This window comes from Mastomys coucha, unplaced genomic scaffold (assembly GCF_008632895.1).
Source record: "Mastomys coucha isolate ucsf_1 unplaced genomic scaffold, UCSF_Mcou_1 pScaffold6, whole genome shotgun sequence".
Lineage (NCBI taxonomy): Eukaryota > Metazoa > Chordata > Mammalia > Rodentia > Muridae > Mastomys > Mastomys coucha.
This window is the reverse complement of record NW_022196912.1, coordinates 39,980,440-39,992,677: the sequence shown is the minus strand read 5'-3', so window position 1 is coordinate 39,992,677 and position 12,238 is coordinate 39,980,440. Positions and strand designations below refer to the sequence as shown.

The 12,238-nt window shown below is 42.7% G+C and overlaps 1 protein-coding gene and 1 non-coding gene across 2 annotated transcripts in view; one reads left to right on the top strand and one right to left on the bottom strand.

The window, feature by feature from the left end:
- Window positions 1-567: 567 nt before the first annotated feature.
- The window catches only part of Adam17 (ADAM metallopeptidase domain 17), a gene marked incomplete at its 3' end in the record, with an annotated part of 48,957 nt that continues 37,286 nt past the window's right edge, over window positions 568-12,238 (top strand). The window contains exons 1-2 of the mRNA XM_031357706.1: window positions 568-898; window positions 11,637-11,769. Coding sequence (XP_031213566.1) covers window positions 802-898; window positions 11,637-11,769 — 230 coding nt within the window. The remainder of the gene's footprint in view (window positions 899-11,636; window positions 11,770-12,238) is intronic.
- Window positions 4,160-4,266, bottom strand: LOC116081211. The gene has a single exon (XR_004114738.1). It is a non-coding gene; the product is annotated as a U6 spliceosomal RNA (small nuclear RNA).

Sequence of the window (12,238 nt, the reverse complement as noted above, 5' to 3'; positions counted from 1 at the left end):
ATTACAAGAGTTAGGGTGTACATGGTTGCTCCTATTTACGAGTGAGCAATTAGCATTCCGGTTCTTGGACACTCTGCCTAGAGTAAGGAGCCAAGGGGCGAATAAATGTACTTTCAGACGTCTATGTACAGTCCCCTGAGCATGTTCAGTGACAATAGAGACCTAGTCTCCTGCAGCAAGTCACCCGACAGAACGCCCGATCCGCGCGGGGCGGATCCCTAGGGCTCGGTGGCCGACTTCACGCCCTGATCCTATAGGCCGGTAGTTGACCCCACGCCAGACTGCACAGTCCCTTCGATAAAGACGCTAAAGGGGATTGCAATCACGATGAAGGCCGCACCCGTCTGAGAGCCTGCCCATCCTCTCCCACCTTCCTTCCCCGGGGTTACCCGGGGACAGAGGCGACAGAGAGGGTCGAGTCAGGACGCCGCCAGCCGAAGGCCAGGAAGGCGCCAACCAGGCCCCTGAGGGACTAGGAAGGAACAGAGCCCACAAGATGGCGTTCAGCCCGCGCCGGGGCGGGGCGAGCCACGCCTCCCACAATGCTCCACGGCACCCCTCTTCCGGTTGTGGGCAGCGCGGTGGCCTGCAACTGTGGCCGGAAGCGAGTCGAGCGGCTCTCCGCGGGCGCCGCCTGCGCTTCCGGAGACTTGAGCCTAGCTCTGGAGTCTTCCCTGTAGGCGGCGCGGGAGGGAAAAGTTTGCAGGGCCGTGCTGGGAAGATTCGCTCCGCTTCCCAATGTGAGCAGTTTCCCGAACGCTCTTCAGGGGAAGGTTGCCCAGAGAGGTGGTGGACGGGAACATGAGGCAGCGTCTCCTCTTCCTGACCACTTTGGTGCCTTTCGTCCTGGCACCCCGACCTCCGGAGGAACCAGGCTCTGATTCCCGCCCGCGACTTGGTAAGAGTTCGGGGAGCAAAGCTCGGGGAGCAGACTGACTTATCTGGCCCCAGAGTGCTTGGAGGGACACGCCGGGCGCTGGGGGCGGGATATTGGGCTACAGTGGCGCGTCCCGAAGTTTTCAGTGTGGGAAGGGGGGTGTGGCTCTCCGTGTTTAGCGAGAGAGAAAAGAGATGGGCTTGTCTCCGTTGGGAGGGACATCCTGGAGGGGTCTCCCATGGGGACTGCGGGCCTGGGAGGGTCAAGGTCTCCTAGGTTTATTTCTGGAGTGTTTAGAAAAGAGGTGTTGACACATGGATGGTTCGTTTGTGGAGTGTGAGACTTGGTCGAGGTCCTTTGCTTGCTAACAAGTGAATCTAAGGTGTTAGGTGTTTCTGCCGAAATCTAGACCCTGGAAGAAAGGACGGCCCCACAAAGCTCTACACACCACTTGCTGGCTCTCAAAGGCTAACTTGAGTTGATGTAGGAGGTACTTGAATGCAGTACCTGGTAGGAAGGTGGCGACTGAAGTGGTTTCGTTTGCATTTTCGACTGTATTTGGAATCTTGCATTGGATTTCGAGATCAGCCTAAGCACTCTCTTGTAGGAGAGGTGCTTAGCCGAGAGAGCGAGGCTCAAACTTCCAAGCCAACTCTTGAATTGGCTTGCCACGATGAATGCTTTCTTTGCAATTTTTAACAGATCACCAGGGCTGACCCGTTTAAATTGTCTAGAAACTTAGGGTTTCTACCTTGATTTTTTTTTTTTTTTTAAGAGATCGTATTATAAGGAAAGGCATGCATTAGAGGTTTTGAATTGAAATTGGCCATAGGCAATTTATGCGGTATCTTAGGATCCTTTAGCTTGCAAAAGTGGCTAAGACATTTCAGTTAATTAGTAACAAAGTGTGAAACAATTTTGATGATAGGGAGCCTACCAAGTATCTTAGAATCTTTTAACTTGCAAATGTTGCCATCTAAGGCATTTCAGTTAATAACAAAATGAGAAACAACATATTCTCCATTTTGTGAAGTTACAATCATGTAATTAGAGTATTTTATTATTTAGATTGAAGCCCTGTGGGGTTTTTTAAAAAATATTTATTTTATCCATATGAGTACACTGTAGCTGTCAGACACACCAGAAGAGGGCGTCAGATCCCATTACAGATGGTTGTGAGCCACCATGTGGTTGCCGGGAATTGAACTTAGGACCTCTGGAAGAGCCATTGGTGCTCTCTCTTGATCACTGAGCCATCTTTCCAGTCCCGGGTTTTGTTTGTTTGTTTTATTTTTTGTTTTTGTTTTTTAAATGTCTGTTTTGAGACCCGGTCTCACTACGTATCTCTAGTTGGCCTCTGCCTCCCAAGAGCTGGATTAAAGGCCTTGCACCATCACTCCCAGCCTTGTACTTTTTTACCTGGTGTTTTTTCATCTTACTTACTGAACAGAGGTTTAGTTGACTGGAGTAGACACTGAATGTGTTTTATGTTTGTATCCAAATAACTCTGTGTTTGTTTGCATTTTAAAGTGGATTATGTATGTGACAAATTTAAAGAACAGCAAAGGAACTAGTTAGAAAGTGCTGAAATCTAAGTTGATACAATCTGAAAGAATTTCAGGATGGATAGAAAAGATAAGGATGTGCTTCATTTTAAGGATGCTATTAAGAATAAACTTGCATTTGAGACAGTAAAGTGATTTTCTTTTTTGTACCATTCTGACATTATTATCATTTTCCTGTCCATGGGTAGAAAGAAAAGCATGAATCCTAGGGATTCATACCAGTGTAGAGGAAAACTACATTATTTCTAGATTGTTTCTCAGCAATGTAAACAAATCATAGGAATTTTAACATTTTTATTTATTTTTAAGACAGAGCCTAGCTTGAAAGGCCTGGCTGTCCTGAAACTTACTATGCAGACCAGTCTGGCTTTGAACTCATGGATCTGCCTTTGCCTCCAGAATGCTTGGATGAATGGACTTCTTTCTCTTTTTTAATTTTAATAGCAAAGTATAGCACATTCTATGTCAGAAAACAAAAACCAGACCCATAGGTATAATCTATTGATCTAAGATTTGAAGAACTCATATTGGGGTTGCCAGGAATTATGTATGCCTGGCATTAAAGATATAGAGATGAAATACTACTCATCTTTGAAGGGTTTGGCTTAGTGGAAAGAGACACATTCAGAGATCTAAGTAGATACTGTTGTGTGTATGTTAACCTTAAGGTACATTTCAAAATGTTTTAGACACAAAATCTGTGACCTACTTTTTTTCCTTTTCCACCCACCACATCCTCTTTTATTAAAAGTAACACAAAGGAGAAACAATTTTGAAATCAAAGTAAGACTTATACACCCCAGCTGCAACTTCACTATGATATCATGACTAAGCTCATGTGACTCATAACTTTCCTAAATTATGCAATTCATAACAGTTCCTGAAGTCATTTTTGGTGACCCACAGAGTACTCTAAAAGCCAAGTTTCTGTTTATTGTGTACTTTTTCCCCTTCAGAAAATTATATACTTAATCAATCTCTAGTACATTTATAGTCTTTGAATCAAGTAAGTTAATGAAAAACAAAAACAAAACCAAAAAAAGCCTGGGTTCTTAAACAGTTTGTTGGTCTTGAACAACCAAGTCAAATAGTAGGGTTGGGTGAAGTAACAAACCATATCGTGAACTTCCAAAGAAACAAGAGGCCTTCTTCAGAAGTCCACAGGCCTGTTCATCACTTGATGCTCATGACAACTCACTGGATTCTTCTGAGACCAATGTTTTCTACCCAATTAAAAAAAACTAGGTGATGTAGTACAGTGCTTGCCTAGCATTTTTGTGCAAAGCTCTAAGTTTGAGCCCCATTCACAGCTCATTATTAGTAGCACCATTGCACTCAGGATTTATATGCTTAGCCTCTTCATACTAAAGTTGCCTTTTATAAGCTGCAATCCTATAAAATCTGAACACTTTACACAAATGGCTCCAAGGGAGGTTTAAGGTGACTTTGTTCTGCAGTTATAGTCTGAGATGAACTATTTCTGTGATACAAGGAAGAATGGAGAGCCGCAGTGGAGAAGTTGGAGAAGTCCTAGACTGTTATGAGTGTGATTGATTGCGATTCTTCACCATTTTTTTTGTGGAAGATAGCACCTGTATACAAGTGGAAGTATAGTTTGAAGAGAGTGTGAACTAACTTGATAGGGAAAGAACGACAAGACAGTCTTCACTGTAGTGAGAAGTGAAAGAAAGAAAGGTTTCTTTTTTTTTTTTTTTCTAAAAATATGGAACACTTCACAAATTTGCGTGTCATCCTTGCGCAGGGGCCATGCTAATCTTCTCTGTATTGTTCCAATTTTAGTATATGTACTGCCGAAGCGAGCACAAAAGAAAGGTTTCTAATTTGCCTCTTTGCCTTAATGTCAGCTAAGAGAGCAGGCACATCTGTCCCTAACTTCCTCTTTGTCTGTGCCCCACAAACAGGAATTATAAACTCTAAAGAGTCTCAGCCATTATTACTTTGATTTCACTTGCTCTTTGACTGTAGAGATTCATGGCTAAATATATCTCTCTCATTTTGTCTTGTTCTCTGAAGCCCCATTCTTATCCAACTGATGTTCACACCTCCATGTTCAAAAGCACGTTAGTGTAGTAGGTCCAAAATTATTTGTCATTTATTTTTTTTGGTTAGAAGAGTGAGCATGGAAAAAAAAGAAAAAGAAAAAGAAGAGTGAGTGCGAGCTGGGGGACTGACTGATGCATGCTCCTAATCCCAGGCAGAGGCAGGTCAGCCTGGTTTACAGAGTGAGTTTTACAGGATCACACAGAGAAACCCTATCTCACCCCTGCGCCTCCCCACCCCCCAAAAAAGAGTGAGCATGAAAAGAGGGTTGAAGTTGGACTAGGGAGGGAACTGGGGATTATTGACGCTGACCCACTGTCTTACTTGAGTTTGCACCAGTGTACTGCAGAGCCCCATGGCCCTGGCTTTCTTCAGGGGTTCACCTGGAACTTTCTTCAGGGGTTCACTCATTTAGGTTAGGGGACTTGCTAGTCTTGACCCAGGTTAGTTTCAGCTTTGGTGAGCACTCACCATATACAGAATTAGTTGAAGCAGCTGACTGGTATAAACCCATAAAGTCAAAGTTTCAGTTGTGAAGTTCCAGTTCCCGAGCCCAGGAGAGAGCACTGCTTTCCTTCTCTCATGCCTTGGTCCCAAGGAGGAATTCATCCATTTCCAGGGCTTCCCGCACTGGCTGCCTGGCCAGACTGCATCCCTCTGTGTGTTCCAGGAGTGCTGACCTTGAGTCTTCAGCACAGACACAGTAATCAGTGGCCAGTCCAGGCTTTGCTTTTTCCATTTGTGTTGTTGTTGTTGTTGGGACCAAGGGTATCACTCTGTAGCCCAGGCTGGCATATGCAAGGGGCTTGCATTTACACTTAGAGACTATATTCTAGGGAAATGTAATTCTATACAAAAAACAAAATACTGTAAAAGATCCATAGATATTTCCAGACCCTCTTCCTAATACTTTGTTCATATTTTCCCCACACACATGAATATGTTATATGTAAGTATACTTGTGCATACATATGCCTGGTATAAACACAAAAATGTAGACATAAGTTTTAAACTTTAACAATTAGGTGTAGCTTTAAAATGCTGTGAGTTTGATGGGAGAAATTTGATACTTGAGATGAATTCACTAAGTTCAATGACTGTAAAAACGTACTGAGAGAGAGCAATTTCTGTGTAAGAGGAGGGTGAGGTGTAAAGTTTATCAAATCTCCTATAGGCATCACTACATGGATACCAGGAGAGCCAGTTTGTGACTTAATGGTCCCGCTTTCTCTTCTTCCTTGAGAAATTTATAAGGAACAAAGTATAAGCTGCTTTTGCCATTGACACTTCAGTGTGAGACAGGTTTTCTCTGTTCTTGCCTAAATCATTGTCTGGCTTATCAGCAGAGTATGTTTATGTGTGTGTGTATGTGTGTACACATACGTACGTACATACATACATACATACATACATACGAATGTCTATGTAGGTAGCCAAGCCAGAATCCCAGAAGTCTTTTAGTGATCCTCACTTTGTTCATTCAGCAGCAGTTCACCTACTGATTTCCCAGATTCCAGTCTTGGTTGTTCCATACTGAAGTTCATTGAGATTTTTACTTAATAGTACCTTACCCAAAGTCCTTAATATTTCATTCTTTTGTTTATCAATTGAATACCACTAGGTAGTGCCAGGTGGGGAACTAAACTTACAGCAGCTGGTAGAGAAGAGCAGGACAGTGTGGACTTAGAGAACATTCTCCAGCTGACCCGCCTCTGCCCCCACAGTGCTGGGAGTAAGGTGTGCAGCTCCATGCCAGGCACCAGTTTCCACTTATTTTTTATTGAGAGATTTGGGTAGGAATCCAACCTCTGTTGCAGAGACTGTAGGAGAATGTGACCACCAAGGATTAAAGTTCTGGAAGTGAGCTGCTGTGAAAAGTTGAGGATCTGAGGGGCACTTGCTAAGAAGACAGTATTAGGAGCAGTTGGTGGCTCCAGCTTGCCTTTCAAGAAGGAGCTGTTTTTTATTGAGTTGTTTGTAAAGGGCTCTAGGACATCTAATTTGTAATATCCAGTTATTAGAAGAAGATAATTGCAATGGAAACACAGTAGCTATTTTAAAGCCATTTTAAATGTAGTAGGCTACATTTAAAAGGTGCATATTATAGACAATATATATATATTCTTAAAAACCTGCCGTGACCGGGCTTTTAAATGCTGAGTAGTTTCCCCTGTCCTTTGGAAGTTCTGCAGCTTATCTGTTTTCTAGTTTAGCTTACCTTGTTTCTGGTTGTTTTTAAAGGCAATGAAGGCTGAATAAAAGTGAGCTGGGTGAGCTGGATCTTAAACATATGACTGTTAGCTGTAAAAAGGAGCCAGGTGTCTACTGTGCCTTACTCTACCCTAATTAAGGTAGAGTGCAAAAAGAGCCCTATGTTGGGGTTTGCTTACGCATTAGCTGCTCGGTCTCCTGCAGGAAGCATTATTTTTTAGCTGTTGGCTTACTTTAGCTTAAGTGGTTTTCTCTTCCTTTTTTCCTTTTTTTCCTCTTAATGGTTTGGGGCTATGGGCCTTTGAAGGCACGTAGGGTGGCCTTGAACTCCAGCCATTCTCTTTCTTGCCTCAGCTTTCAGTGACTAAGATTACCGGTAGGAGCCCTCCTGCTGCCAAACTTGTTTGGTGGTTTTCAGATTTGAATTCACATGAGAATCAACTGGAAGGCAACATAAATGGCTGGACCCCACACTGAAGATTTCTGAATGTTTGTGTTTCTAACAAGCTCACAGCTGTTCATGCCGCTGGTGTGGGGGAGCCACACTCTGAGGAGCCCTGGTCCGTGTTACTGACAATGAAAGTATGATATTGAAGTTAGGTCTCTAAAGTCAGTAGGTGCGATTATGATCTTAAATGAAACTGAGCTCATGTACCAGCCTGTATCAAGGCAGTTGACAGCTGAAGGATTGAATTGGCATTTCGGTATTGAGAATTCTTGTAGTTTTTGGACGTGAGCCTGATGGGTCAAGATTCCATGCTGAATATTTTGTGGTAAAATATTATAATGAAAGCCAGGTGGCGTGGCCCTCACTTGGGAGGTGGATTCAGGATCAGAAGTTCAAGACCAGCCTGGGGACCTGTGAGATATGCCACAAGAAAAAGATGCTGTGATGAATAAAACATCATCAGCTCCTTTTTGGTCATTTCCTGATCTGTGTAATAAGACATGTCATAACCAAAAGTATCCAGAAAAAGATACAGAGCTGTAAACTTCAGAGGGAAGAAATGCCATGTTTATAGGAAGTCAAAGACCAAAGAGGTAGACAGCCCCAGGAGGGCGAGACTGTTTTCACATGTGTTCCAAAGCATCACTTCAGTACAGCTTGAGTATTTCAGCCTGGATGGAATTTAAAAAACCCAGGGCTATGCTGCACTAGGCTTTATTTTTCCTTTGGTTCTTTGGCACACTAGTGGCATCAGGGTTTGTGATGGTAGACACGTTACTTAGTTTTCTCTGAGCCTGTTTGTCTTCATTTGGAGGAGAATTAGTCTTGGAATATTCTGTGTAGATAGTGTAGTAGAGAAAGCTTGGGAATTGTTGAACAGGTTGGTTGACTAAGGGGCAAGTTTGTTGAAGGTTTTCCATTGGTGCCTCTAAGATGTATAATGGCAGTATCAAATCACCATGTTCATCTTGTATTAGAAAAGGGTGATATCTAACAACTTTGAATTTTGAATCAGAACCTTGAATGAATGTTGCTTAACTTTCATCTGGTAGCAGCATGTCTTGCACACTTACTTTCCTCAGGTTTACTTAAGTATTGTGCAACAGTAAAGTGTTCTCTCTGACCACCCGTCAGAGAGACGGGATAGAAACTATCCCGTACTTTTGTCTTGCTTTAATATCCATAACCCCCTGTCCTCTGTTCCTTCTCTATTCTCTTCTTCCTTCTCTTGCCCTTCTCCCGCTCCATTATGTCTCTTTAGTCCCGCTCTTCCTTTTATTGGAAGAGTGAGTGATACTCTCACAGTGAGTGTATCACACTGGCCTGTAGTTTGCTATGTAGCCCCCACTCTCCTAAACCCGTGCCTCTGGCTTGCCTGGATTATAGGTGTGTGACCAAGGCCTGGCTTGGGTACTTTTTCTTGTGCATATCTGTGTTCATTGCTGTTGTGTTTCAGCTCTTGGACTTCATTTAGTGCCTGGCTCATAGCTGCAGGCAAATGAGTTGATGAACACATTGATTGGGAATATTTAGGTTGACTCATCTTCTAAAATTTTATTTGTTTTAATTTTATGTGTATAATTGCAATGCGTGCATGCATGTTTATGCTCCACTTTTGTGTCTGGTGTCCTTGGAGGTCAGAAGAAGGTACTAGGTCCTAAAGAATTAGAGTTACAGTTGTGAGCCACCATCTGGATACTGGGAACTAAACAAGAGCAATTACACTTAGCCTCTGAGCTGTCTGTCTCTTCAACCCTAAAAAAATATTTTTAGGGCTGGATGTGATAGCATGGGCAGGCCTGTAATCCTGCTACCAGGAGGTGAGGTCGATCAGGAGACTAAGGTCATGCTAGGGCTGACCAGCCTGTTCAGGTCCTCCCTGGACTGCAGGAGATTCTGTCTCTCTCTCTTAAAAGGTGGATGTGATGGCTCATGTTTTTAGTCCCAGCACTTGAAAGGTTGAGGCAAGAGGATTGCTCTAAATTGGAGGCTATTTTGGGCAACAGTGAGGCTTGTTTCAGAACCTAAGCAAACAAACAAAAATGCACATAATCCCAGCACTTGGGAGGCTTGAGTTCCTGGGAAAAATAGCTACATAGTATACTCCTGTGCCCTAAATAGATTTATTCTTAATATTTGGTTGAACGTTTTTGATGTTTTTTTTAGCGGGGGGTAGGGGTTCGAGACAGGGTTTCTCCGTATAGCCCTGGCTGTCCTGGAACTCACTCTGCAGACCAGGCTAGCCTCCAACTCAGAAATCCATCTGCCTCTGCCTCCCAAGTGCCGGGATTAAAGGCGTGTGCCACCACTGCCCAGCTGCTAATAAACATTTTTACTAAAATGAAACATTTTTACTAAAATGTTTATTAGTGTAACAATAAGCACTAGTACAGGCTGCTGCTGATTTGAGGAATTCCAGGTCCATTGGAATGATTTGAATATCTTTGATTGTCAAAGGAAAATATCAACTCACATATTTTAGGTAGCTATTACTTATTTTTATTTTATGTGTATGAGTGTTCACATGTATGTATGTATATCACATGTGTGCCTGCTGTCTGTGGAGACCAGGAGAGGGTGTCAGATCCCTTTCAACTGGAGGGACATACTCTTGTGAGTCACCAAGTGGGTGCTGGAAACAGAACCTAGGTCCTCTGCAAGAACAGTAAGGACTGAGGCATCTCTCCAGTCCTCTTTTAGACAGTTTTAAAAGAGACTAGAGTCTCCACATTGTCCTCTAGAAAGTATTTTTAAGTTAAAAAACCTCAGGGAGTCTGTTGGGAAGAGGAATGGCATATACGTATTAGAGTAGTCTAGTTTTGAATCTCATTTGTGCTTTTTCTCAGCTGGGCCTAGTGCATCTTTGTTTTCCTGAGTGGTGACTTGGTCTGGAAGCAATGGGTGTTGGTTTCCTTCTGAGGAATTGGTCAGCTCCCTTGGCCTGCACCTCCTGAGCCAGTGGATGCTGATGTGCCTCTTGCAGCAGTAGTGGTAGTGGTGCTACTCCCAGCTCTGGGTTTGGATGATGAGTCTTGCTGACAAGCCTGAACTGGTCTGGAACTCAGGCTTGGGTTTGGGACTTTGAGCAGAAGTAGTTTCCTGGTTTTGGTTTCTAAGAAACCAAAGGCTGTTGATACATACATTCATTACTCTTTCTTATTAACTGTCCACTGATAAAGGATTGCTTTAGCTCAGTTTGACAATGAAAATGTTATGTCACCTATTTTTATCTTGGACACTTTAACTTTAAACATGTACACTAGAAATGCTTTTTATTTTAAAGTCTTAAGTGTATATGGTAGTCTTTAGAGACACCAAATTGTTAGTTTCTAACCTCAGTCCATGCTTAGTTCTCTGAGTGTTTAAGTATGTTCCCACAGCTAGCTTGTTTGCCATGATTCAGAGTGATTCCTACAGTGTAGCTATTTCTGTATTCTTAAGTCTGTTACTCCTTGCCCTTCCCTTCTTCCTGGAGAAACTGGGTCATTTGTTCTGCATGAATCTAACTTTCTAGGTGTGGCTGGTGCTTCCTTCACTAGTTATTTAACTTGGCAGCATCTGAGCCTCTTGTCCACTAAGACTTTGAACTTAGATCTCCATTAAGTTCAGGTTCAGATTCTTTTGTAAGAATATGTGATTGTTGTTCTGGGCAATTAAGTACTTCAGCTTATTGTCTGGCACAGTTGACTAGTAGATTGAAGTGCTAGTAACCTTTAAAATGATTTGTTTACTTACTTTTCATGTGTATGAATGTTTTGCCTGTATGTATGTATGTATGTATATATGCATATGTGTATATGTGTAGTGTGTGTGTGTGTGTGTCTGTGACTGTGTGTGTGTTTTATGCCAGTGGAAGTCAGAAGAGGGTGTCAGATTTCCTGGAACTAGATTTATGGATGGTTGTGAACTGCCATGTGTATGCGAGGAACTAAACCTGGGCCCTCTTTCTCTGTTAAGAACAAGTGCTCTTAACTGCTGATTGAGCTCTTCGGCCTCAGACAACCTTTATTAAAGATTTGTTTACTTTTATGCTAAGAATGTATATATGTATGTATACCATGTACATGCCTGGTACCCATGGAGATCAGAGGAGGGCCTTGGATCCTGCTCCATGGAATTGTAGTTACAGATGGTTGTGAGCTGCCATATGAGAGCTGGGATCTCAACCCAGATCCTTTGGAAAAACAGCAAGTGCTCTTTACTACTGAGCTTCCTCTTCAGCCTTCAGAATCTTCCCCACCCAAGTGTGTGTGTGTGTGGGGGGTTGGGGGGCTGTTCATGTGAGTGCCCACAGAGGCCAGAAGATGGATAGCATGGAGCTTTAGATCCCATGGAGCTGGAGTTAATAGGTATTTTTGAACTGTCTGATGTGGGTGCTGGGATTTGAATTCAGGACCTCATGACTGAGCAGCAAATGCTCTTAAATGACTGAGCTATTTATCTGGCCACTAATACTTTTTTACTTTTCTTTCAGAGAAGCTTGATTCTTTGCTCTCAGACTATGATATTCTCTCTTCATCTCATATCCAGCAGCACTCCATAAGGAAAAGGGATCTACAATCTGCGACACACTTAGAAACACTACTAACTTTTTCAGCTTTGAAAAGGTAATTAGAAGTATACATAGAGTAATATGGGACAATGTGGGGGTGGGTTTTGTTTTGGCAAAAGCAGTAAAAAGGGGTATTTACAGAAATCTTAAATTACTTCTTAAAGATTTGTACTTGATGTAATAACATGTCATGTGTGATTGTAACATCATGTAATGCCTATTTTAAAATCCATACTTAAAGCTGGGCGTGGTGGCGCATACCTTTAATCCCAGCACTTGGGAGGCAGAGGCAGGTGGATTTCTGAGTTCGAGGCCAGCCTGGTCTACAGAGTGATCTCCAGGACAGCCAGGGCTACACAGAGAAACCCTGTCTCGAAAAAAAAAAAAAATCCATACTTAAAACATTTTATTTTTATCAATATTTTAAAAGAAATGAGTATATGAAGAGTGTTACTGGGGGCTGGTGAGATGGCTCAGCGGGTAGCAGCACTGACTGCTCTTCCAAAGGTCCTGAGTTCAGATCC